The 27,235-nt window shown below is 42.5% G+C and overlaps 1 protein-coding gene across 1 annotated transcript in view; it reads right to left on the reverse strand.

Annotated features, from left to right (window-relative positions):
* The window catches only part of RASGRF2 (Ras protein specific guanine nucleotide releasing factor 2), a 346,737-nt gene that overhangs the window by 113,762 nt on the left and 205,740 nt on the right, over window positions 1-27,235 (reverse strand). Inside the window, exons 9-12 of the mRNA XM_068247973.1 lie at window positions 15,622-15,740; window positions 10,140-10,300; window positions 6,701-6,767; window positions 1,353-1,489 (exon numbers count right to left, since the gene is read on the reverse strand). Coding sequence (XP_068104074.1) covers window positions 1,353-1,489; window positions 6,701-6,767; window positions 10,140-10,300; window positions 15,622-15,740 — 484 coding nt within the window. The remainder of the gene's footprint in view (window positions 1-1,352; window positions 1,490-6,700; window positions 6,768-10,139; window positions 10,301-15,621; window positions 15,741-27,235) is intronic.

The following is a 27,235-nucleotide window of genomic DNA, read 5'->3' on the forward strand; positions in this document are numbered from 1 at the left end:
ATCTAACCTGTACTCTGGGCTTCTACCTATCTAGCCTATACTGGGGACACCTACCTATTTAACCTGTAATGGGGGCACCTACCTATCTGGCCTATACTGGGGGCACCTACCTATATAACCTTTACTGGGGGCAGCTACCTATCTAACCTGTACTGGGGGCTCCTACCTATCTAGCCTAAACTGGGGGCTCCTACCTATCTAGCCTAAACTGGGGGCTCCTACCTATCTAGCCTAAACCGGGGGCACCAGCCTATCCAACTTATACTGGAGGCACCTACCTATCTAATCTATACTGGGGGCTCCTACCTATCCAACCTGTATCTGGGGCTCCTACCTATCTAGCCTATACTGGGGGCACCTGCCTATCCAACTTATACTGAGGGCACCTACCCATCTAACCTATACTGGGGGCACCTATCTAACCTATACTGGGGGCACGTACCTATCTAACCTATGCTGGGGGCAACTATTCTGGCTACCTATATTGGAGAGACCCACCTAGCTAACCTGTACTGGGGGCACCTACCTATCTAACCTATACTGAGGGCACCTGCCTATCTAACCTATACTGGGGGCAACTATACTGGCTACCTATACTGGAGGCACCTACCTGGCTAACCTATACTGGGGTACTGGGGGCAATTATACTGCCTGGCTACCTATACTGGGGGGACCTATAGCTGGCTACCTATTCCGAGTGCAACTAGACCTGGCTAACCTATACTGCGGGCACGTATACCTGTCTCCACAGCGGGGGGGGGGGGGGGGGGTGCAATTTTTAGACCCTCGCCCTGGGTGCATTTTAGCCTAGAAACTGCCCTGTAAAACAACCATCTCCCAGCAACCTGGGCTAAAAGTGGCATATTGATAAGCCATCCAGGAGAAAATGGAAGTAAACCTATTGACCCTTTTAGGCAATTTTATTTATTGGTTTTGAAAATAGTTTCTAATCTCTAGGAGCAAAGGGGCAGTTTTGACTAGTTCTGCTTAAAAAAGAATGCTACCCTCATTTCTATGTGATCACTGCTCTTTCACAGCTGAAAATTCTTATGGCATTTAGGAAAGAGTCCCCTGTACATCTTAAATATACATTTGTCTTGCATTTTCTCTTAAAGTCTGTTCAGTTTTCATGCACACCCCTTCTTAGTAATAACTCTATGTGCCAGGACCAAGGTACTCCACAACACCAAAGGGGCGTTATGCAAAATTTCTGTTCAGCACCATTCATTGTTTTTTTACAATGTTTGGATTCTCTCCAAGTGGGATTGTATGATAATATTAATAATAAATTGTATACCCTGAATGGTGCTCAATACAAATACTACATGAGGATATGTGATTTAAACCATTACCTGGCTGATGTCACTGGTCCAGGCAGCCTTTTCCTGACGTGAAGGAGCCAGCAGTACAACAGTGAAGGGTGTAGCATCAGTGGACTCCACTACAATTTTGAAATCCAAATGGCCAAATACATATCCAGACCCCTTTGCTTGAGAGAGTAAAATTATCATTATAACATAAAGGAGAAAATTGCATGTATAAAGTAGCATAACTATATACTTTAATATGTTCTCGGGAGCTGATGAGCAGAAATTTCTTAATATTTTGAAAATCTTTTTTCTTTCATGCAGTTCAATTCTAAGGGCTCGTTCACTCTTGAGCGGGAATCGCGCGATTCCCGCTCAGCTCAAAACGCCAGTGGTTTTTAAAGATCACTAGCCCGTGTAAGCCTATGGCAGTGTTCTCACTGCCGCGTTTGTGGTTATCGTTAACCGCAAATGCGTGACATGCAGCGTTTTGCCGGCGATTCGCAATTAGTGGTGCTATGCATGCTAATCGCTCATCGCTCCCAAAACGCTGCAGTGTCCAGTGATTTTTTTCCGCGTAAATCATGGAAAAATCACTCCCGCAAAACGCTAGCGGTAATCGCCGGCGTTTTGCGGTTTTAGGTGTGAACGGGGCCTAAGTACTTCCTATATTCAGGATGCGGCCCATAACTATGTTTTACTTTCATGTATTTCATTAAACCTTAAATGACACATACAAGCTCCTAATACTGTATTGCCAATGATGTAAAGTAAAGTCTGGGCTGAAGGAGAACATCTACCCAAAGGTGGAGGGTTTCCATTCTTATGTATTCCAGGTACTGCCTACTCCAAACCAATGCAAGGCCCAAGACCAGCACTGTGAGGTAAGGCTCCCCACTTCTGTGTTGAACTGTTTTAGGTTTCCACAAATATATATCTATGTGTAGCTGTACTGTTTAATTTACAAATGCTGCCAAAATGAAGTTGCAGATATTTTTCTGAAAACAGCAGCAATGAATCTTGTTGTTCCTGGTTGTGTCTATTCCAGTTGAATGACCAGAATTCTTCAGAACAAGCATTCCCTTCTGTGTGACTAATGAAGTGGCATTAGCAGATTGAGTAGAAGACGGGGGAGCTTGCCATTGCCTCTGTGTGATCAGTTAACACTGCAGCATACGGATGTGAAAGAAGGAAGTGCTTAGCCATCAACCTTAATACAGAGATTAAAATAGGTGTTATTTCATTTAATTTCTTGCTGAACACATACAGCTTTACAAAGGGAGACTTAAAGCAGTATTGTCACCATAAAAATCAAATTTCAACAGTAACTGGTCTGAGTGTATTAACAGGGCCGGCGCTACCATTAAGGCAAAGGAGGCAGCTGCCCCAGAGCTTGTAGGGGCCCCCAGTGGCTACAAGAGGAAAACAATTTTTTTCAAATTGGCCTTATAGTTTTTGAGAAAATCGATTTTAAAGTTTCAAAGGAAAAAAAAAACATATTTAAAAACCTGCCGACTTTAATGGTTAATAACAAATCCACCTTCAATGCTAGACACCCTAAATTTGCAGGATATGTTAAGGAGATCATTAGGAATAAGAGGAAAAAACAATTTTTCAAAAAGACCTTATAGTTTTTGAGAAAATCGATTTTAAAGTTTAGAAGGAAAAAAGTATAGTTTTAAATGCGATAAATGTCACTTTTAGTAGCAAACCTAACGGTAGTGTAATTTTACATGCATCAAACAAAAGCGCAATAAATTTCCTGACGGTGTTTCCAGGGGGTCTATACGCAGCCGCAGCGCTTTGGCCAGGGATCGCTATACAGCCGCAATATGGCTGTATGAAGATCCCTGGCATTTTTTCCTATTTTCCCAATTTTTTTTTTATGTTTAGAGTGTGGGAATTTTTTTTTTTTTAAATTATGTGGGGTCCCCCCTCCTGAAACTTTTTAACCCCTTGTCCCCCATGTAGGCTGAGATAGCCAGAATGTGGAGCTCTGACCGATTGGGACTTCACACCTTGACTATACCAGCTGCAAAAAAGGTCCCCTAATGCCGATTTTTGTTCCGGGGTATATGTTGGGGGGCCCCCCAGGTTTATTTTTCCCCTGGGGCCCCATTGTTGCTTAAACCGGCCCTGTGTATTAAGTGATAAAGATGTTAATCCTGCATTCAAAACTTGCAAAACTTTTTCTGCTGTTATGGTTTGTAATTATCACATACTTTATGAGCCCTGGCCCTAGTGCCAAACAGTGCCAAAGAGTTGAATGCTGGGAGTTCTTTTTTTCTCTATAATATATTGCTCCTCTTCCATTTATTTCCCTGCCTAGCTTTCTTATCTGAAACACCTCTGCTCACTTGTGTTTACAAGCAAGGCTGAAGTGACTCAGCGATTGGAGGATAAGACAGTGTAGTTCTTAGTACACACCTCAGTGGGAGTGTCTGAAGATTCTGGGAGGAGGGCAGCTAATGAATACACAATGAGCTAGAGAAGGAAGGGGGGAGAACAAGAGTCAGGGAGGATATGATGTCAGTATTACTTTGGCAAGATGGCCACTGCCTAGAATAGGATTTTCTGTTTTTCCTTTATAAAATTCACAGGAATCATTACGTGGATAGCACAATACATCTGTTATGCAAGTAGAAGTAGTATTTATCTACTTAGTTATGTGTTTTTTATTTCTAGGTTAGCATGGGTGTCACTTGTTCTTTAACATCAGCTTTACATTATATATAATAAAATATAATAAAATAAAACTTTAGAAATAAACACTTAATAAACAGTGAAGCCCTGTTACTAAGTTTGGAAAGCCCTCTTAGCTTTAGTTCTACCTGCATGCCTGGAGGCACTCCCTGTAAGGGCCCATTCACACTACAGCGATTAGCAGGCGATTCCCGCTAATCGCCAAAGCACTAGCGCTTTTTAAAGCACTAGCTCAATTATAACCCCATGGCAGTGATCTCACTGCCGCGATTGCTGACGTTCATGGGCATTACGCAATTAACGGCAACTGCAAAACGTGTTACCTGCAGCATTTTGCCGCGATTCTCCAGCGATCTCGGTACAGTACTTAAACAAGCGCTGCTCGCGATCGTTTAAAATCGCAGGAGTGTACAAGGATTTTACCGCGCTAATCATCGTAAAATCACCCGTGCAAAACCGGTAGCACTTAGCGCTACCGTTTTGCTACATTGTAGTGTGAATGGACCCTTCAGCTGCCCATGGACATGAAAGGATGAATCCAGTTGTGAAGCAATCGTACAATACATCTAAATCATCCTTTCTCAACCTTTTTACCCTGGAGGAACCCTGCAAATAACTTTTGGATCTCAAGGAACCCCTGCAAACAATTTTTTGATCTCGAGGAACCCCTGCATTTATTCTGCAGGAGGCTGTTTATTTCACTACCCCCTATTACACTGCCCCTCATTATACTGTCTCCTTCTGTTTTTTATTAATGTGCTCATTATTATTCTGACTCCCAATTTAGTGCTTCTTGTTACAGTACCCCCTATTGTGTAATAAAGTATAATGTGCTCTATTATACTTTCCCCACAATGGGGGGAAATGCCAGGGAACCCATGCAGAGTACTCAAGGAACTCTGGGGCTGCAGGGAACCCTGGTTGAGAAAGCCTGAGAAATGTTCACATACATATCACATACAGGAGTAGTGTTCGAATTTACGTGTGCACATTTGCTGCATTTAAAATTCAGACAAAAGGTCTGCCATTTTTTGTACACGATGTGTGATTCGTGCTTCAATACAAGTCAATAGAAACGCATAAAAATTGTGTTTTGCATGAAAAATTGTATGCGACTTGGAAGTAAATTACAGATGTATTTTTTATGTAAATTAACTTCATTGGTATTCATGTAGAATTGCCATTGCAATTTTTTGCATACAAACACATTTAAAATCTGTGCACATAAAAGTTCGTAAAAATGCTTTTCCTGCATTGATACGAGTGATACGAGTGAACCCCTCCCTCAGGGAGAAAGGTAATGCCAGGTATCAGGAAAGGGTAAAATTACAGAGGGAAGGTTATGTCAGGAGTCAGGAATGGATTCAGACTAGGTTAAAGGGGAACTGAAGTAAGAGGTATACGGAGGCTGCCATATTTATTTCCTTTTAATCAATACCAGTTGCCCGGCAGCCCTGCTGGTCTATTTCTCTGCAGTAGTATCTGAATAACACCAGAAACAAGCATGCAGCTAGTCTTGTCAGATCTGACTTTAAAGTCTGAAACACCTGATCTGCTGCATGCTTGTTCAGGGGCTATGGCTAATAGTATTAGAGGCAGAGGATCAGCAGCGCTGCCAGGCAACTGGTATTGCTTAAAAGGAAATAAACATGTCAGCCTCCATATACCTCTCTCTTAAGTTCCCCTTTAAGGCTAGGTCAGGTGTGCAGAAGAGAGATTTTACTAAGGTGATCGGTTATTAAGTGTTGACACATTAGTCACATTCAAATTTGGAACTTTGTTCCAGATTCTGCCTATAAGAACCTGAATCATTTGCACAGTGGCAGGGGGTATTAGCTCACCCTTGTTGCCCCCTCTGAGCACTTCCCCCCAAATACTTCCTCGGAGGGCATGTTTCCTTGAAATGGAACAAAGAGAGCAATGAGAAACCTTAGAGGAGTTTTGGGAAGAATTCTGTTTGTGACTCAAGGGGCTTGATTCACTAAGACAAATAGCATGCCTTATCCGAGTTACACACCTTATCCGAGTTAACACACCTTATCAGAGATAACATGCCCATCCGAGTACCACGCCTTATCAAAGTTAACATGCCTTATCAGAGTAGCATAGCGAGTACTACGAACCCGCAGAGGCTTAGGGAAGGACGAGTGGATCTCTCGTCATTGCCAATTAGCAGGCATAAGTTCGTAGCGCTCCCTATGCTACTCTGATAAGGCGTGCTAACTCGGATAACGCATGCTATTTGTCTTAGGGAATCAAGCCCAATATGTGCTGCCATCTTCAATGTCTTAGTTTGGCGGGAGCAAGCCTCGTAAGTCATTTTATACAACACAGCTAAAAAGAGAAGAATTTAGAACATTTATAAATGTCTCACAATGGCCATTATGCATGAAAACACAGAGGGCCTGATCCAATTCACTTTCTTGCCTAAGTTCTCTCTTATGAGATTTTTTTTACCTTCTGTTTAAAATATTTAAAAAAAAAATTTCAGCACTCTGCAATTGAAAAAGCACCCAAAAAAGTAGGTGTATACTGTCAGATTCATTCTAAGTATTTTCTTGCTTGCTGGTGGCTTACAAGGTATTTTATTTATAATGTGCAAATATCACCTATGGGAAAACTCGGAAAAAGTGAACTGGATCGGTGCCATAGTGTGTACACAGTACATGTAATGCTAAAGACCTACTTACAGTCATCGTCGTTAATATCTGGCTCTTCTATTAGTGTGCATTCGATCAGTGAGAGTACACCACCTGTCTGTACAGAGAAACATCACAAGATCAATCCCAATGGCAAGATCAACTTGATTACATGAATATCTGAAAAGGGCGGGAAACAAGGCTGTTTAATGTTCAACCTAATATGGCTCCTTATTCTTGGCATGACTTAGCATTGTAGATTGATAAGAAAAAGGACAGCCCTTTCTCCTTATCGCACAATTAGCATATATCAGGGCTACCTAAACTTGTTCTCAAGCATCATCCTCATTACCTGTTCCGTAGATTCCCATAATTCAGGACACAAAATGGCAGCTGGCAGTCCTTGCACTTTTGTGAACCCTTTTGAACCTTTAATATTTTTCCATAAATGAAACCTAAAACATGGTATATATTTCAATCAAATCCTAAAAGAAAAGTTAATGAGAACCCAGTTAAACTAATAAGTCCAATATCTTATGCCTGTTCATTTATTTACGGAGAAAATGTAAGAAATCCTCTGGTATCGTAAGATCATCTAAAAAGGAAAGTAGAGTTAGGTCTGTTTCACACTATGCGCATAATAAGCTTTTTGTAATCGCTAGTGTTTTTAAAAGCGCAGTAAAAGCACTTGTGTAATGAAATCCTATGTGAGTGTTCTCACATGAGCAACAAGCTTTCTTTCCAATCGCAAACCCGGGTCCTGCACTATTTTCTGGGAAAATGCACTTCAATGCATGGTAGAGTAAAAACTGCAAATCACTTTAAAAGTGCTTGGAACAGCCATTTTGTGTGCTTTTCAGGCAAATTTGCTTCAAAAGACATTCAGTTCAGGGTCTGAGTACACTACCTGTTTGTCTGCACACACAAAATCACAAAACAAAAATGCATACAAAATCGCTTGCAAAAAAAAAAGCCAGTAATCGCTTCACAAAATTGCTCACAAAAGCATTTAGTGCTGGTGATTTGTAGTGTGAACTAGGCCTCAGAAGTTTTGTACAAGTGGACGAGTGTGGGCCCTGTTTTTTTTGAAGGATAAACGTTATTTAGACTGGGATGTGAATAGCTTATCTTAGTGTTTACAGAGTACTGCTGTAAATCTTTACCTGCTCATCACTTCCTTTTTTTTTTGTTTTGTTATAAAAGCGTCCTCAGAAAATGCCCTTTCATTCACTGATGTCGTAGGCAGTGGATCAGGCCATTTGTACAGGCCATTTGTTTGTATAATTCCCCATCCTTCAACAATTAAATCTATGGTTTTCTCTCTCTGAATGAGCTGTCCAGATGAGATACCGAGCTCCCAGGGATGGCTGAAGTGGCTCATACACACGGGGTACGGCCGTCGCCGCAACCACGTGGCACGCACGTGTTGCGGCGACAGTTCGCCCGTGTGTATGACGCGCGCGCCCCGAACCGTCGCCCGTCGGAGCTGTCGCCAGGCGATTGACATGTTCAATAGCCGGCTACAGCTGTCGCCGCAACCTCGCCGGAACTGTCGCTAGTCCCCCATGTGTATGCGGGCTAGCGACAGCAACCCACACACAGCACACGGAGCTTCCGGCGGGGGGGAGGAACCTCGGCGACAGCTTCCGCCGCATCGCTAATCCCTCTGCTGCCGTGTGGATGCAGAGGGACTTGGCGACGAGCTGTCGCCGAGCTGTCGCGCACACGCTCCCGTGTGCTAGCGACAGCTACAATTGTCCCCCCCGTGTGTACTTAGCTTAAGCTGTCCCCCCGTGTGTACTTAGCTTAAGCTAAGTACACACGGGGGGACAATTGTAGCTGTCGCTAGCACACGGGAGCGTTTGCGCGACAGCTCGGCGACAGCTCGTCGCCAAGTCCCTCTGCATCCACACGGCAGCAGAGGGATTAGCGATGCGGCCGAAGCTGTCGCCGAGGTTCCTCCCCCCCGCCGGAAGCTCCGTGTGCTGTGTGTGGGTTGCTGTCGCTAGCTCGCATACACATGCGGGACTAGCGACAGTTCCGGCGAGGTTGCGGCGACAGCTGTAGCTGGCGATTGAACATGTCAATCGCCTGGCGACAGCTCCGACGGGCGACGCATCGGGGTGCGCGCGTCATACACACGGGCGAACTGTCGCCGCAACACGCGCGTGCCACGTGGTTGCAGCGACGGCCGTACCCCGTGTGTATGAGCTTAGGAGAAGGCATTGAGACCTGATTGCAACTAAAACAATAAAAAAGTAATAATAAATGAAAGCATCAAAGCTACGGACACCAACACTTTTTTTTTATGAGTTATCATTCCTTTTATTTTTTAATATTATCTATAGAATTCCTTTCAACACCTAACAAGATACAAGTAATAAAAGCAATAAGGTGATAAAAATACTACTATTGTCAAATTAATTCAGAACAAGCTAATTCTGACTGTTTTCTTTTCTGCTTGTAGTGTATTGAACATAATTTTATAGATCTAATGAGAGAAAATAATGTTACAATAACGCATGATAAATAAGAGTGTTTACCAGGGCCTTACTTCTCTAATAAAAGCACAACAGTAACAGCTGATTTCATTTATCACATGCCAGGGGCAGTAAATGTAGACTGTGAACAGCACAGACCCTCCCTTTCCGATAATAAGCGCATGGCACAGGGATAAGAGGGGACTCTGCATAGTTGCTACTGGCAGAGCTTATATCCGTTCTTTGCTCTGAAGTTTTGGTAAACAAGTGCCATGTCCATTAGGAGATGACAACCATAGACATAGAGCAGGTGACAGCACAACCAATAAAACAACAAAACTGGTACAAAAAGAACATTTGGCAGGCTGCATTCAACATAATTTTCAGAATAGCATTAATGGAACATTTGGCAGAACAACCGGAATTGCAAGGCAGCAGCCGCCTGCAGTCTCTGTAGGCTATGAAAGATATCAGTCTATGAATCTTGGATTTATATGATAAGAGGAAACCAAAGGAGAAGGAACCCAGCTCAAGCAGCATGCCAGCCAATGGACAGGAAAGGGGGGGGGGGGGGGGGGGAGAGCAGAACACTGATGAGGATTTTACTTTTTCATATGGCATCTGGAAAGTACAATGTGAAAATAATCTATATCACTGCGGTAACAACAATACCGGAAAATGTACAATAATTCTGGGAACTATATACAACGATCATAAAAAGTATCTTTGCTCCCCACATTCATTTTTTTGCACTATGTACAGTGTTATCGAAGATGTTGGCGCTATATAGATAGAAAAAATAATAATAACATGCATTTTGAATGTTACAATTTTCATGATATTTATCCTTTAATATCAACCTGAGTTTTACAAAACACTAATTAGGAGGGTACAATGTCTTATTATGGATAGCAGACATGGTTTAGCTACTCACTCATGTACACCATCACCCCCCTCCCCCTTCCATAATGATAGTAGGGTTGTACTGTAATTTACAATGTGGTTCTTACCTTCAGCAAATGCAATTTCCCCCCTGAGCTTCTTGTGCATATCAAGAAATGCTTTGTGAATAGAAAGCATTGCCTCTCCCCTTCTCTCTTCAAAGACAGAGGCCCCAGGCGTACCTTACTCAGTTTCCCTCTCTCCACTGAAGGCACCTGGATAAGGGTACCTGGAATAAAACAGGCTGCATTATTGGCACCAACACAGTGTAAAGCAGTATAACCAATCAATGGACTATAAACTGCCAGATTTCATAAATGGAAATATACTTAAAATACTTAAACATCAAAAAGTTCCCCTGGGGGGTATTCACCTCGGGAGGGGGAAGCCTCAGGGTCCCAATGAGGCTTCCCACGCCGTCCTCCGTCCCTCGCTGCAGCCCTCCGAACAGCGGAGATGTAAATATTTAACTTCCCGGCTCCTGCGCAGGCGCTCTGAAGTAAGCGGAAATACCCGATCGCCGTTGAGTCTGCTCTATTGCGCAGGCGCAAGTCTCCGGCGCCTGCGCAGTAGAGCGGACCCGACTGAGACCGGGTATTTCCGCCTACTTCGGAGCCGAAAGCCGCAACAGCGCCCCCGCTGGAGCTTGCAAAGGTAAATATTGAACAGGCTGTTGGGCAGCTGTTCGGACAGCTGCAGCGAGACCCCCGTGGGACAGAGGACGGCGTGGCAACCCTCATTAAGACCCTGAGGCTTCCCCCTCCCGAGGTGAGTACCCCCCAGGGGAACTTTTTGATCTTACAGAGGCTCTTTTAAGTGTGTCTGTGTGTAGTTATTACTATGCACATGCCGTCTGAGAGCTCTTGCCTCACTTCCTGTCCTCAATGTTCCCTTTTCTTCCTTATATGGAAACTGGTAGTCTCAAGGAAAGAAAATGAATGAAAGCAATACAAACTTATTGGAGGAATCTAAGACAATGCAGATCTACAAAACATGTTATGTTTTGCATCAGTCTCTGTCACTTTTCAAGAGGTTTTCCCACATGCTTTCTGGTCAGAAAATAACATTTTAGGAGGTCGAGACACAGGACAAGAAAGCTAATTTCAGCGCAGCGCAGCTCTGCGCCAATGATTTGGGTGCCACCACAGGCCGTAATGTGAATTACAGATATGCTGCCATCCACCTGGTCTCCACCTGGTGAAGTAAGCAGGTGTGAGGAGGAATCTTCCAAATAAGGTTTTATCACTTCACATGTTACTAAGGGCTATCAGGCCCCTTCCAGAACCAGGTGGAATGGTTATTGCAAAGTATATTGGTTTCATGAAATAAGTACAGCAAAACCTTGGCTTGCAAGTAACTTGGTTTAGGGGAGCTCTGCAAGACAAGCAACAATGTTTATAAAATTGTGACTTCATAAGCAAGCAACGTCTTGATATACAAACACCAAATGTATCCCTGCTTCACGTCATAGTTACATAGTTATTTTGGTTGAAAAAAGACATACGTCCATCGAGTTCAACCAGTACAAAGTACAACTCCAGCCCGTCCCCCACATACCCCTGTTGATCCAGAGGAAGGCGAAAAAAAACCCACAAGGCATGGTCCAATTAGCCCCAAAAGGAAAATTCCTTCCTGACTCCAGATGGCAATCAGATAAAATCCCTGGATCAACATCATTAGGCATAACCTAGTAATTGTAGCCATGGATGTCTTTCAACGCAAGGGAAGCATCTAAGCCCCCTTTAAATGCAGGTATAGAGTTTGCCATAACGACTTCCTGTGGCAATGCATTCCACATCTTAATCACTCTTACTGTAAAGAACCCTTTCCTAAATAAATGGCTAAAACATTTTTCCTCCATGCGCAGATCATGTCCTCTAGTCCTTTGAGAAGGCCTAGGGACAAAAAGCTCATCCGCCAAGCTATTATATTGCCCTCTGATGTATTTATACATGTTAATTAGATCTCCTCTAAGGCGTCTTTTCTCTAGACTAAATAAACCCAGTTTATCTAACCTTTCTTGGTAAGCGAGACCTTCCATCCCACGTATCAATTTTGTAGCTCGTCTCTGCACCTGCTCTAAAACTGCAATATCTTTTTTGTAATGTGGTGCCCAGAACTGAATTCCATATTCCAGATGTGGCCTTACTAGAGAGTTAAACAGGGGCAATATTATGCTAGCATCTCGAGTTTTTATTTCCCTTTTAATGCATCCCAAAATTTTGTTCGCTTTAGCTGCAGCGGCTTGGCATTGAGTACGATTATTTAACTTGTTGTCGATGAATACTCCTAAGTCCTTCTCCAAGTTTGATGTCCCCAACTGTATCCCATTTATTTTGTATGGTGCTAGACCATTGGTACGACCAAAATGCATGACTTTACATTTGTCAACATTGAACTTCATCTGCCATGTATGTGCCCATATAGCCATCCTATCCAGATCCTGTTGCAATATCTTCCTGAGAGTTGATGATTCTGCACAATTTTGTATCATCTGCAAAAATAGCAACATTGCTCACTACTGCATCTGCTAGGTCATTCATAAATAAATTGAAGAGCACGTCATCACAGCTCTGACGATAGAGGACGCTGCAGGATTGTACTTAAAGCGGACCTAAACTCAGAACGTCCTTTCTGCTCCAAAAGATATGCAACGGCATAATAACCTTTAAAGAAAAACAATCCTTTGTTACAGCTAATAAAAATCCTACACTAAATCTGCACCGTTTGCACGGTTTCTATTTCCTGAATCATGTAAGTAGACATATTGTTAACAGCCTGTGCTTTCAAAAGAGCTTATCTGCCATCTTTGCCATGGCAGTTATGTGACACAGGGGATATCAAATTACACTTGTAATTAGACACAGATGAGGGGGAATTAGACAGGCTAAACCCTCTAAATTCATACAGGGTGCATTTCTCTATGTTTTCCTTCTGTCTTGTGCAAGAGTTCAGGTTCACTTTAACTGTATTTAATCATAGTGTAGGGACAGTACAATGGCACATTATCACGAAATGCTCAAAAGTAGGCAAAAGCAACAGTTATTGAATAAGTATCTCGATAAAGCCAAAGAAAAGAAAGGTTACAGGGGCCCATACACTGGTCAATTTCAGCCATCGATCGACAGTTGGGGTGAAGTATGGTGGGGACTTTGTGGGTCCCAAGCAACTACAGTAGTCATGAAGGTCTGACAGGAACCCCCGAGCACAATGGCTATAGCAAAGTAAAGACTGTGTGGAGTTGCCGGTCTCCCATCAGTAGCCTCATTAGGTGACGAATCAAGAAACGCTGGATAGATTTAGCAAGTGCTGGTGTAATCCAAGGACTATTAAAAGCTAATACTGCTGCCTTGAGGTGGAAGTGGCTTTCCAAAGGCTAAAGGAAAGAACCCTGATGGAAAATCAGTGTGCCTGGAAGCTTTAGGTGGCAGTCCTACAACCAGGATCAGGTGCTGAAGGTTAATAACCTACATACTTTAAATCAAATTATTACTGAAACTGAAGCGATGGTGATACCATTGGTAATTTCCACAACAAACTAACTACCCGGATGAAGTGACACTGAGGCGTACTACGTATATGCATAGATCAGGGGGAGAGAATATGAGTGGAGATGTTTTCAATAGATTTAAATTATGTAAGGGGTGTTTTCTTGGATGTAGTGCCCCTCTTAAATGGATGAAGAATGCAAAGCGGTTAGGACAAGCTAGCCCATAAAAGACATTTTGTGTATGGGAGTGGTCAAATATTTGTTAATATTTATATATTCTTGTACCTCTGATGAAAATTAACTTGCCAAAACATGTTTGGTTGCTTGTCACATTTTAGGCATGATCAATTAGATCTTTTTTTACTTTTTACTACTATATATAAGGGATGTACCTGTTAGTTGTGAAAATGCCGCCGAGACCCAGGCAGAAGCTGTCACTGCCGGGTCTTGGCGCTTGTTCCCCGCTGCCGGCACTGCCGGTGACTCACAGTCCGCACAAGCTGATAGGCGGAGGGCGCGTTCGCAGTACACCCACTGCAAGAGTAAACAATAGTCAGCTGACTGCACCGCGGTCAGCTGATCTCTTCCTGTCCGGGCCTTGCTGTGTGATTGGTTGTGCGGAAGGTGGCCGGGCACTGATTGGAGAATGATTGACATTTAAATCTGCAGAGTACTCCCAGTCATCGCCCGTGATATTCATAGCCTTGGCTAGTTGCTGGGTGCGCACTCTGATCTCTGCTAATATTCTGGACTTCAACCTTGGATTGTATTTGACTACTCTGTTGTGTTTAACCTCTGCTTGATTCCTGGATAACCCTTTGCTTGCTGCCTGGACCGACCTCTGCTAGTTACTGGACTTCCCTTGCTTGCTGCCTGGATTGACCTTGGACTGTTATTGGAAATCCTTGTATGCCACTACTCTGGATGATAAGTATAAGGTCTACTCTCCTTACCATTCAGTTAACAGTGTGCATATACTCTCACATAAACTTGTCATACATCATCTGGAACTTCTGTCAGTTGTTCACATAATCTTGCATGCAGACTCAAGGAACTGTGTCATATCACATCTATTATCATCTATTACTTATCTGCGTGCAAGTCTACTAGAACTGCTTCATAACATTGATCACAATTGCTATTGCTGTTGAATAGTTTTGCATGAAGATATTATACTTGGATTGCTCTGTCTAACCTGTGTATGTGATACTTCAGAACTGTGTAACTAGTCCTAGTAGTGACCTCTGGTGGTACTCTTGCTTTCTAGGCCTCAGCTGCTATACCTTGCACCTCCAAGTCAGGCAGGTGTTATTTCCTCCCCTTCCGTTCAAACGGGGATGCACCACATAGAGTGAAGAAGGTGGTGATAGATTGGGGTATAGCGGCTGAAAGAAAGCAGGAGATCTGCCAGGCATTACACTATACTACAGAATAGTCAACAACACTCAAAGGTTACCTGTATTTCAGTATATACAACATGCTAAATCAACCTATAATTGCCTCCTGAATAACGTGATTGTATTCTATGACGGATTTTGCTCTTCCCCAAAGATCCTAGGACCCCTCCTATTGTTTATGCATTATTAGCAGCTTGTACACCATCTAAGCTAATGCTGTGACTGCTGCCAGCTTAAGGGGCCCATACACTGGTCGATTTCAGCCATTCATCGATCTATCGAATCGATCAAACAGAAATCGATTCTATCGAATCAGCCGGTCGATTTTTGGCCAATTTCGATCAACTTGATCTATCTGACAGGATGGAAAATCTAGGTCAATGTGCTGCTGGCAGCAGATCGATAGCCCATAGAATTGCATTGGATCCAATGGTCCAATAATGCATTTAGATCGATTTCCAATAGATTTCATTCTATCTGTTCCTAGTGTGTGGCACACACCAGATAGATTCCTGTCAGATTCGACTTGACAGGCATCTGCCAGAAATCTATCTGATGGTCAAATCTGCTGCAAATCTATAAGTGTATGGCCACCTTTACTCTTCCTGTCTCTCCATAGTCAGATGCAATAAAACAATATCACCCAGTGCGTAAGCTGCTTACCTTGGCGTACGAACGTCTGGCTTGTATCTAGTAATATATCACAGCCTTCTACGATCATTCTTTCAATGGAGAGGTTTTTCCGGATGTTCTCAGTGTCACTAACTTCATCGTGCATTACCCTATTCAGTGCAGAAGTAAGTAAACTAGTTCAGTTTCATTGTACCTAAAGCAAGTCAATATTATGTACACAAATTAATCAAAGACAGAATTTCTCTGAATATTAATATTCAACCATTTTCTTTAACCTCTTCAGGACTGGATGGCTCTGGCCTCAAGGACCAGATATGTCTTTCTCTCAGGGCTGCGGAGTCTGAGTCAAGGAGTCGGAGCAATTTTGTATACCTGGAGTCGGTGGTTTCACAAACTGAGGAGGCGGGAGTTGGATGATTTTTGTACCGACTCCACAGCCCTGCTTTGCCTTTAGTACACAGTGATGGCTGTGATTGGCTCACCGTAATCACGAGGTCAGGAGCCGATGACAGCAGAGTGAGCAGGCAGCAGTGTTGATGGATCAGTGAGAGCTACAGGAATGGAGAGTGCAAACGCAGAAGTTGAAATCTATACCCTGGCAGGCTTAAGAAAAGATAAACAGAGTGTAGATTTCAACTACGGCCGTCCAGAAGAGGTTTAAGTTTTACAGAAAACCACAAACATTCACAGGTGAGGTCATTAGTATCTAAACAGAGCTCATTAAAGAGAACCCGATGTGTGTTTAAAGAATGTTATCTGCATCCAGAGGCTGGATCTGCCTATACAGCCCAGCCTCTGTTGCTATCCTAAACCCCACTAAGGTCCCCCTGCACTCTGCAATCCCTTATAAATCACAGCCGTGCTGTGGGGCTGTGTTGACATCTGTAGTGTCAGTCTCAGCTGCTCCCCCGCCTCCTGCATAGCTCCGGTCCCTGCCCCCATCCCTTCCCTCCAATCAGCAGGGAGGGAAGGGATGCAGGCGGGGACTGGAGTTCTGCAGGAGGCGGGGAGAGCACCAGACTGACACTATAGAGATAAACACAGCCAGCTCTGACAAGCTGTTTGTCAGCAGCGTGGCTGTGATTTATGAGGAATTGCAGAGTGCAGGGGGACCTTAGGGAGGTTTGGGATAGCAACAGAGGCTGGGCTGTATAGGCAGATCCAGCCTCTGTATGCAGATAATTATTCTTCAAACCCACCTCGGGTTCTCTTTAACAACGTCTGTGGATTTCCACAAAACTTGCACTGCTGGGGGCACTTGAGGACTGAGTTGAGAAACCCTTTGTGCACTTGATGACATTTATGTTATATGAATGTTAGTGCATTAGGTCCATTGCAGTTGACCCGTATACACAGTTTGTGACTAAACATAGTGTGGTATTAAAACATAATGTAGGACCAATATTTGTGTGCGATAATGCATGGCATCACTTACTCTAGTCTAGCACATAGGGTGCATGCTAATAAAGTGAACCAACATTTCCAATGATGTGTCTAAGAATTGATATACAACCAGGGAAGTTTATGCTGGCAATGTAATTTGTGAATTTACAACAAATATATGTCCCATCAATATTGTATTATTGTCCCTCAATTCATTGTGCTTGCAACCACCAGGGCTCATATTAAAGCTGTAAAGACCCATTAATATCCCAGGAAATCTGGGGAAATCTCACAGTAAACTATAAAAACCGAGGGAAGATCTAACCAATGTCCCATACTGGGCAAAACAAACATGCATTTCATGTTCCTGTATTTGGCTCTGAAGTGTGTAGCGGTGTCGAGAAAAAGAAGAAACAAATATTTTGCATTTGGTCCATCCTTCCCTCACACTCCACATATTTTTTACATTGTGCAAAAACATAAAAATGTACATAAAGTTCCAAATACAAGTTTCATTTATATTATTTCTTTTATAGCTGTGTGTAAAGACATGCTGAAGCCAAGGCGGTATTGTCATGTCAATCCTTTGTGTAAAGTTGTAAGCTCTTCACAAGATAACATTTACATCTGCACCAGCTATTCAGGCTTTTCAGTCCCGGACTTTATGCCAGCAGATGGCTCTATTATTTCCTGCCAGATTTCTGTATGCCGAGACTAAAATTAGCTAAGCACGAGCTTTGGGAATTTTCCAGCTGCTAAAATGATCCATTTTCTGTGAATGAAACCTTGAGTGGGACCATATATAACATCACACTTTGGAACTGTTCTCCCCAGCCCCTTTCCATTGAATGTTCCACTCGGCTGATTTTCATGACCACCCAGCTATCACAATGCAGTCTCTAAATCTGACCGCAGTCACAGGTGGTCTCAAGACTCTGTGTATGGTATGAAGCACTGGGCAACCACTACAGGGGGAATAACAATGGCAGGAGGGTGAGGACTACAAGCGTACGTATTATTACGTCGTCCGGCTGGGTGCAGGGTGAACCGGATGACATTTCACCCTGTTGCCGCTGAAATTCTGGGCGGCGTTAACCACTTCAGGACTGTAGGCTTACACCCCCCTAATGACCAGGCTATTTTTTACAATTTAGGCCACTGCAGCTTTAAAGCCTTGCTGCAGGGCCGTACAAATCAGCACACGAGCGATTCCCCCGCCCTTTTCTGCCCACCAACAGAGCATTCTGTTGGTGGGCTTTGATCGCTCCCACGATGATTTTTTTTTTTTTTAATAAAATGTGCTAAAATGTGCTATTTTTTATTTATTTATTTTTATTTTCACTGCCCCCCTACCTCCCTCCACCCGCCAGCCAATCACAGCGATCGGCTCTCATAGACATTAGCCTATGAGAACCGATCGCTCTCTAAACTCCCAAGGGGACAGCTGAGTACAATGTAAATAGACGGCGGTTTTGCTGTCGAACAGTCTCCTAGTGGCGATCGCCGCTGGGAGACTGATGGCGGAGCTGAGCTCCGTTATGAAAATGGAGATGCACACGCATTGGCGCGTGTGATCTCCTGCAAAACCCCGCCCCAGGACTTCACGTCAATTGGTGTTGAGTGGTCCTAGGTCTGCCGCGGCGTTCACACCAATTGCCGTGGAACGGTCGGCAAGGGGTTAAATACTATTCCCCTCCAAATTGTAGCAACCCGGCGGGACATGTAATTTGGTGTCCGGCTATTTCAACCAAACTACACTGAAAATAACATTACGCCTATGGCAGTGCCCAAGTCAGGCGAAGCACGGCTGCTAGCGTGCATCAAACAACCTGTCTTGAACTACAAAGCTGAAAAAGATTTGAGGATACTGTGCCTGAGTTACAGCACACTGGACATCTGAGACATATTAGAGAGCACCTACACATCTATGGCAAATTATGTGCTGTACAGGAAAGATTCAGCACACAATGGGACTTTGAAAGTCTATGCTGTACATCGGTGCACCTGAGGAAGTGTGTACATACAATTAAACCAACGGGAAATTTGGGTGCAGGGTAAAGCCAAAAAACAGCTCACCCTTCTCCTGCAAAAGTCCCAGAGGTGTTAATTACTATTCTCCTCCAGGCTGCCATGGACTCAAAGGGTAAGATGTAATGACTCTGTTTTTAAAGTCATTTGGGCTCTCTCTTCCGCTGGCGCCCAAATTGCTGTGCTGCTATAGCCGTAATTCCTAATAAGGCCTCTGGTGGTGCCGGCTGCACTGAAATTTCCGGCACTGGTTTCCATTGCTTAGGTCAGTGGTCTCCCTGGTGACTAACTGCTCCCTGATATACACTGGTGAGTGTCCTGTCCTGCAAATATCTTGTGATTACATTATAAACATTGCTCCTGATTCATATAATTTTCTCATAAATAATATTTTGTCTTCTTATAGCGGGATTGTCAACATAAAAATCAAATTTCAACAGCAACTGGTCTGAGTGTATTAGCTTTAATCGCGCATGCGCAGTACTTTCACGCCGGCCGCCGTGATGACGCGAGGCGGCCGGCGTGTGACGTCAGCCACGTCATACGCGGAAGGAGCAGCCCGACACTCTGCCGAGTGTCGCCCGGGCTGCGGCCTGTCAGCCATTCTGGAGCGGGGAGAAGGAGAGGAGCCAGGACGCCGGCGTGGGACCTCCCGACCAGCACTGGGCTGGAGAAAGCCCCTGGTGAGTACAACTTTCTTTTTTTGGGTGAGCTCGGAGTCCCTTTAAGGAGCACTGGCCCTTTAGTAGTCAGTGCCAAACCGTTGCATGTTGGGGATTCTTTTTATCTATAATATATTCCTCCTCTTACATTTATTTCCCTGCCTAGCTGCCTAGCTGAAACACGATCCCCTACTCACTTGTGTTTACAAGCAAGGCTGAGGTGACTCAGCGATTGGAGAAGAAAAAAAAAGGAATGGGCAGAAATGACATCAGGATTTAGCCTCAAACTGTGGGCAAAAGACATGGCCCCCACCACTAACAGAATTCTCGTAATTTACTATATATAATTCACTGAAATAAAAACGTGGACAGTACAATACATGTGTTATGTAAGTAGATCAAGTATTTATCTACTTATATATGTTTTTCCCCTGGCATAGTATGGCCAATCCTACTGCTTTAAAACAAGAGTTATTTGCCTTTATTCTGCTTGATGTGAACAAGAACGTTTCTCTGTTTCTCTCAATATGCTAATCATTCCTTAATGTCCCTAAAAGCTAGACCCAAATCAAGAGCCGCAGATGATATAGCCTGTTCATTTTACAGTCTCACTACTCCAATGTGCATAAAAATGTGACTTTTGGCTAAAGTAAAATTTTTAGATGGCAGGAAGAGGCAGGCTTGTTGTGATGTTTCCTTCTTTCACCCTCCCATTTCCTTCTCTAAATGGAAGTGAGTGGGGTCGGGAGGAGCAGGGAATAGGAGGACGATAGGCGGGAACAGCACAGCAAGCTTGCCACTTCCTGTCTGAAAATTCCTCTTTAGCCAAAAATCAGATTTTTCAAGGAGTGATTATGGAGAACAGGGGAAAGAGGAGAGGAACAGACAATGCACAGAGGTATGTGGATACAGTATAAACATACCTTACCTTAATTACTTTCCCTTGGGTCTGGTGTGTTTTAAAAAAGGGAGGCAACATTTTATTTAGCACAGCATTTAAGTGAAGGGTCTTTTAGGTTTCTTTTATTCTGTTGGAAAACTCTAGTGGTTTTGGCTCTTTATGGCATAACTGGGTACTCTGTAACAGATAATTGTCTTATATAACTGAAGAATCAATCCTTAGAAGATGGCTGGAGCTGTGCTGTTGGTAAGTGGTAAGCGCTAGGGATGCTCGTTCGGATTCCGCAAAAATAAAATTTTCGCATTTCCAATTGGTAATCAAATACTGCATTACCGCAATTCAGTAATTTTAGCCCAATCACAGAACTTGGAAGCATTGGACCAATCAGAGAATGCAGATTCAACTCAGAACTATTTGGCCAATCAAAGAATGCAAAAAAAAAATTACCAAAAAAGACTCCCCGGAAATCAGCAGAATCGGTAATCGGCACTGGCGGAAATCAGAATTTCCTGGAACCGGAAATCAACACTTCTGGCCATCCCTGGTCAGCACCCTTCGCTGCCAGCCCTAAGGTCCTGGGTTCAGAAGCTCCCAGCATACTATGTGGAGTTTCTATCTTCTCAATTTGTTTCTGTGGGTTTCTTCCTATAAGTCGCATGTTAGTTATTCGGCTTTCCCTTAAAATGACCAGACTGTAGTAATGACATTAAATTGTCAACCACTGCTGATGTGAGTGACGTGATTAATTCAATGGACCCTGCTAAGTGCTGCGGAAAAGCACCAGGACTGTACAAATGTATAAAATAATAAGATAACTCATTTAGCATTTCATCCATTGCAATCATCCTGTGAATTTTCAGTAAAGCAGGAGTTCATGTACAGGAACATAAAGAAGCGATTCTCAGAAATTATAAGCAGACTAAGTAGAAGGACAATATATCCTTATTATAATATTTTCTCAGAATTTTTCATCTGATAGCTTTAATTTTCACACGTTGTAAAAGAATATAAGCACATTTGCATTTTAGAAGCATAAATGCAAATCTATATGCTAGTCTGTAAAATACAGGAATATCATTCCAGCAAGGGAACAGGTATTTCACCACGCAACACATTTAAAGAGACACTGAAGCTAAAAAAAATATATGATATAATGAATTGGTTGTGTACTATGAATAATTACTAGAAGATTAGCCGCAAAGAAAATATTCTCATATTTTTATTTTCAGGTATATAGTGTTTTTTCTAACATTGCATCACTCTATAATATGTGCAGATTACACAACACTCAGCATTCAAAATGAGTCTTTCAGAGCAGTCTGTGAAGTAATGAACTCTCCTCTAGCAGAGGAAAAGTAAACAGTTCAATTACAGTTGAGATAATAAAAGTCAGATAACAGCCCTCTCCACGACTAAGTTAGTCGGAGAGCTTAATAGCTTTTTTGCATAGAGATAACAACTGGAGTTTCTCAACTCTTCCTGTACTGGAAACAATTAGACTGATGTATCTGATCTTAATGTTTTTTTTCTTAGCTGTACTACACATACAAATCATAATATCATCATTTTTTTTTCGCTTCAGTGTCTCTTTAAGGATGGCTGTGCTTGTAATATTAAAGGATGAATCTGTAAATCTGTAAATATCTGGACAACTACTCTTGCTGGGAAGAGTCTTTTCAGCATTTTAAAGAGACACTGAAGCGGAAAAAAATGATATATAGTGAATTGGTTGTGTACTATGAATAATTACTAGTAGATTAGCAGCAAAGAAAATATTCTCATATTTTTTATTTTCAGGTATACAGGGAGTGCAAAATTTTTAGGCAAGTTGTATTTTTGAGGAATAATTGTATTATTGAACAACAACCATGTTCTCAATGAACCCAAAAAACGAATTAATATCAAAGCTGAATATTTTTGAAAGTAGTTTTTAGTTTGTTTTTAGTTTTAGCTATTTTAGGGGGATATCTGTGTGTGCAGGTGACTATTACTGTGCATAATTATTAGGCAACTTAACAAAAAACAAATATATACCCATTTCAATTATTTATTTTTACCAGTGAAACCAATGTAACATCTCAACATTCACAAATATACATTTCTGAAATTCAAAAACAAGTCAAAAACAAATCAGTGACCAATATAGCCACCTTTCTTTGCAAGGACACTCAAAAGCCTGCCATCCATGGATTCTGTCAGTGTTTTGATCTGTTCACCATCAACATTGTGTGCAGCAGCAACCACAGCCTCCCAGACACTGTTCAGAGAGGTGTACTGTTTTCCCTTCTTGTAAATCTCACATTTTATGATGGACCACAGGTTCTCAATGGGGTTCAGATCTGGTGAACAAGAAGGCCATGTCATTAGTTTTTCTTCTTTTATACCCTTTCTTGCCAGCCACGCTGTGGAGTACTTGGACGCGTGTGATGGAACATTGTCCTGCATGAAAATCATGTTTTTCTTGAAGGATGCAGACCTCTTCCTGTACCACTGCTTGAAGAAGGTGTCTTCCAGAAACTGGCAGTAGGACTGGGAGATGAGCTTGACTTCATCCTCAACCCGAAAAGGCCCCACAAGCTCATCTTTGATGATACTAGCCCAAACCAGTACTCCACCTCCACCTTGCTGGCGTCTGAGTCGGACTGGAGCTCTCTGCCCTTTACCAATCCAGCCACGGGCCCATCCATCTGGCCCATCAAGACTCACTCTCATTTCATCAGTCCATAAAACCTCAGAAAAATCAGTCTTGAGATATTTCTTGGCCCAGTCTTGACGTTTCAGCTTGTGTGTCTCGTTCAGTAGTGGTCGTCTTTCAGCCTTTCTTACCTTGGCCATGTCTCTGAGTATTGCGCACCTTGTGCTTTTGGGCACTCCAGTGATGTTGCAGCTCTGAAATATGGCCAAACTGGTGGCAAGTGGCATCTTGGCAGCTGTGCGCTTGACTTTTCTCAGTTCATGGGCAGTTATTTTGCGCCTTGGTTTTGCCACACGCTTCTTGCGACCCTGTTGAGTATTTTGATTGTTCGATGATCACGCTTCAGAAGCTTTGCAATTTTAAGAGTGCTGCATCCCTCTGCAAGATATCTCACTATTTTTGACTTTTCTGAGCCTGTCAAGTCCTTCTTTTGACCCATTTTGCCAAAGGAAAGGAAGTTGCCTAATAATTATGCAAACCTGATATAGGGTGTGGATGTCATTAGACCACACCCCTTCTCATTACAGAGATGCACATCACCTAATATGCTTAATTGGTAGTAGGCTTTCGAGCCTATACAGCTTGGAGTAAGACAACATGCATAAAGAGGACGATGTGGTCAAAATACTCATTTGCCTAATAATTCTGCACTCCCTGTATAGTTTTTTTTCTAACATTGCATCATTCTATAATATGTCCAGATTACACAACACTCAGCATTCAAAATGATTCTTTCAGAGCAGTCTGTGAACTAATGACCTCTCCTCTGGCAGAGAAAAAGTAAATAAAAAAAGTTCAAAAACCCGTAATTGCAAAAGTATAAATCCATTTATTGCTAAATAATCTATAAAAGACAACGCAGTGTGTGCCCCAAAGTGCAAAAGTGCAAAACCCCCCATAAAAGACCCAGGATTCAAGCCCCAACACTACTTTGGCGTGTCCCCCAGCCATCTCTACATCAACTTTTCCCTGTGACAGGGAGACGTCCCTGACAGGGTAGGAAACCAGGTTGCTATCTGGACTCACTTTCTGAATGGTGACTCAGCCACCTAGCCCGGATTCTTTGCTGCAGCACTACTGCAGCACTACTACAGCACACCCAGGAGGGTGCTGGTAAGCAACAGTATAACCCCATTTTGGATTACAATTGCACCATGTCCATAAATTTGAATCATGAACTGTTACCTGCCGCTTAAGCTGTGTATAGCGATCGTGCTGGATGAGTATTTGTGCCATCATTATTGGAGAGACTGAGAAATTTCATCAGTATTGGTGAACTGAATGATAGCGTTTTGCTTCTTTAGTCTGCATGCAGGAATTGTGTTACATGCCATAATATGAACTTCTCCAGCTGGATGCTACATAGCATGTTGCTTTGCTGACAACACCAAGAACCTTGTTAGGCAGGCCTGCCTCATAAGAAGCTCTGAGGGTAGAAGGCAGGGAGATTTACCTGTGGTGGTTTCTCTCCCATGTCAGGGGTATTGCTTGTGTGTAGTGTTGGGGCTTGAATCCTGGGTCTTTTTATGGGGGGTTTTGCACTTTGGGGCACACACTGCGTTGTCTTTTATAGATTATTTAGCAATAAATGGATTTATACTTTTGCAATTACGGGTTTTTGAACTTTTTTCATTAGTGTCTTAGTGTGCTTAGCACACAATTGCATGTGAATTTAGAAAAAGTAAATAGTTCAGGAACAGTTCAGATAATAAAAGTCAGAAGACAGCCCTCTCCACGACTTTGAAAGTCGTAGAGCTTAATGGCTTTTTTGCATAGAGATAACAACTGGAGTTTCTTAATTCTTCCTGTACTGGAAACAATTAGACTGATGTATCTGATCTTAATGTTTTATTTCTTAGCTGTACTACACATAGAAATCATAATATCATAATTTTTTTTCACTTCAGTGTCTCTTTAAGTACGCCTGAAGCAAAAATAGAAATTGAAATTAGATATATAGTGTTTTACTTAAAGGACGCCCGAGGTGAAAATAAGCTAATGAAATAAACTATTGAATCCAGCCTCCTTCTCCTAAAAAATGATTTTTTAAGATATTCCAGTTTTATTTGATATTTAAATCTACTTTTTTAAGTTTTTACTGTTTTATTGTCTTTGCTCAATCTTTGCACATTCATTGAGTATGCCAGAGCTAAAATATACAAACTATTGACCCTTTTTATCTCTTCCCTGCTCTCAGAAGCCATTTTCTGCTAGGAAAGTGTTTCATAGTTGGAATTTCTTATCAGTGAGGGTCACACTGCAGTCACTTCCTATCTGAGTCAGGACTGAGTCAGTCACGGATATTTAACTATTTCAGACAGAGAAAGAAAAAAAGGAACACAGCATAGTTATTTGTGTGCTCGGCACTGTACATACACATGTCTATCTCATCATGTCACGTCACCTCGGGTATCCTTTAAAGCAAACCTCAAGTAAAAAAAACCACTCATGGCATAACTAATTGCATGTGCAATTAGTAGCTACATTAGTAGCAAAGAAAAGTCTCCTATTTTTATTTTCATTTATATAGCTTTTTTTTAACAACATTGCATCATTGTGTTACAGTTGCAGTCCTAAAAACACACTCTGTCTCTTAAACTATAAAATAAAGCAAAAATATTGACCCTTTGAACTTACCTACAGGCTGTTTAAGTGCTACAGAAAACCGGACTGTATTCGAACCTATCGGTCAAATAGCTCAGAGAAGCTCTTTTGCATAGATAACAACTGATGTTTTTTTTTAACTCTTCCCATACTGGAAAACAATATGAAACTCTTTTCTTGACTACTAATGTTCTATTTCTTAGCTGTACTACACATATAAGTCATTTGATCATAAGTTTATTTTATTTTCGTTTCAGGTTTGCTTTAAAGAGAAACGTAACCAAGAATTGAACTTCATCCCAATCAGTAGCTGATACCCCCTTTCCCAAGATAAATCTATTCTTTTTCTCATATGGATCATCAGGGGGGCTCTGTATGGCTGATTTTGTGGTGAAACCCCTCCCACAGTGTGATGTCAGCGCCTCAGAGCTCTGAGGTCCTGACATCACTGTGGGAGCCTTGTTGCATTGTGGAAAATAACAGCTGTTTCCAACTGCCAAAAAATGCAAGCAGCATCTTCTTTCAGTGACATCACCTGCCAGCAGTAAATATGTCAACATGTGATAAATGTCTGAATGTAAATCAGGGAGAGGAAAGATTTTACAATGGGCAAATACTGACTACATCATTTATACATAATTATTGTAAAAATTAAGCTCTTTTTATCACATTATTTTCACTGGAGTTCCTCTTTAACTTACAGTACACAACAACCCTGATGCTTGTTGTCTTCAGGGTTCCTCCCATTCTACTTCCTAGCACTTTTGAACTTGTTAATGCACGAGTTCTGAACCACGCATGCCCAGTAAAAGGAAGCCCTCATGCATGAATTAATAAGGAAGTGCATGTGCAGCATCACTGGGCATGCACAGATCCTGAACTCACAGGCCCAGTTTAGAATCACTTGTTTACCGCTCAGTGAACTTCCAAGAGGCTGCAGGGGAAAAAGGTTGTGGAACGAGGAATGGGAGGCACGCTGAAGAAAATGAGCAGCATGCAGATGTTCACACGCAAGTGCTCTGCCCCAACAGGCATTCAAATTTAAAGTTTTGGCATACCCAAGATAGATACATTTGTTTCTATGAGGTAGGGATTGGACCGAGTAGTAGTCTAGTGTACCTAGAAAACTCATGGAGACCCAGAACCACTAGGACAGTATAAGAGGCTCAAAGAGACCAAAAAGCCCCATTTCTAAAAAAAAATATGTGCTTAAAGGGATACTGTAGGGGGGTCGGGGGAAAATGAGCTGAACTTACCCGGGGCTTCTAATGGTCCCCCGCAGACATCCTGTGCCCGCGCAGCCGCTCACCGATGCTCCGGCCCCGCCTCCGGTTCACTTCTGGAATTTCTGACTTTAAAGTCAGAAAACCA

The sequence above is a fragment of the Hyperolius riggenbachi genome, chromosome 1 (assembly GCF_040937935.1).
Source record: "Hyperolius riggenbachi isolate aHypRig1 chromosome 1, aHypRig1.pri, whole genome shotgun sequence".
Lineage (NCBI taxonomy): Eukaryota > Metazoa > Chordata > Amphibia > Anura > Hyperoliidae > Hyperolius > Hyperolius riggenbachi.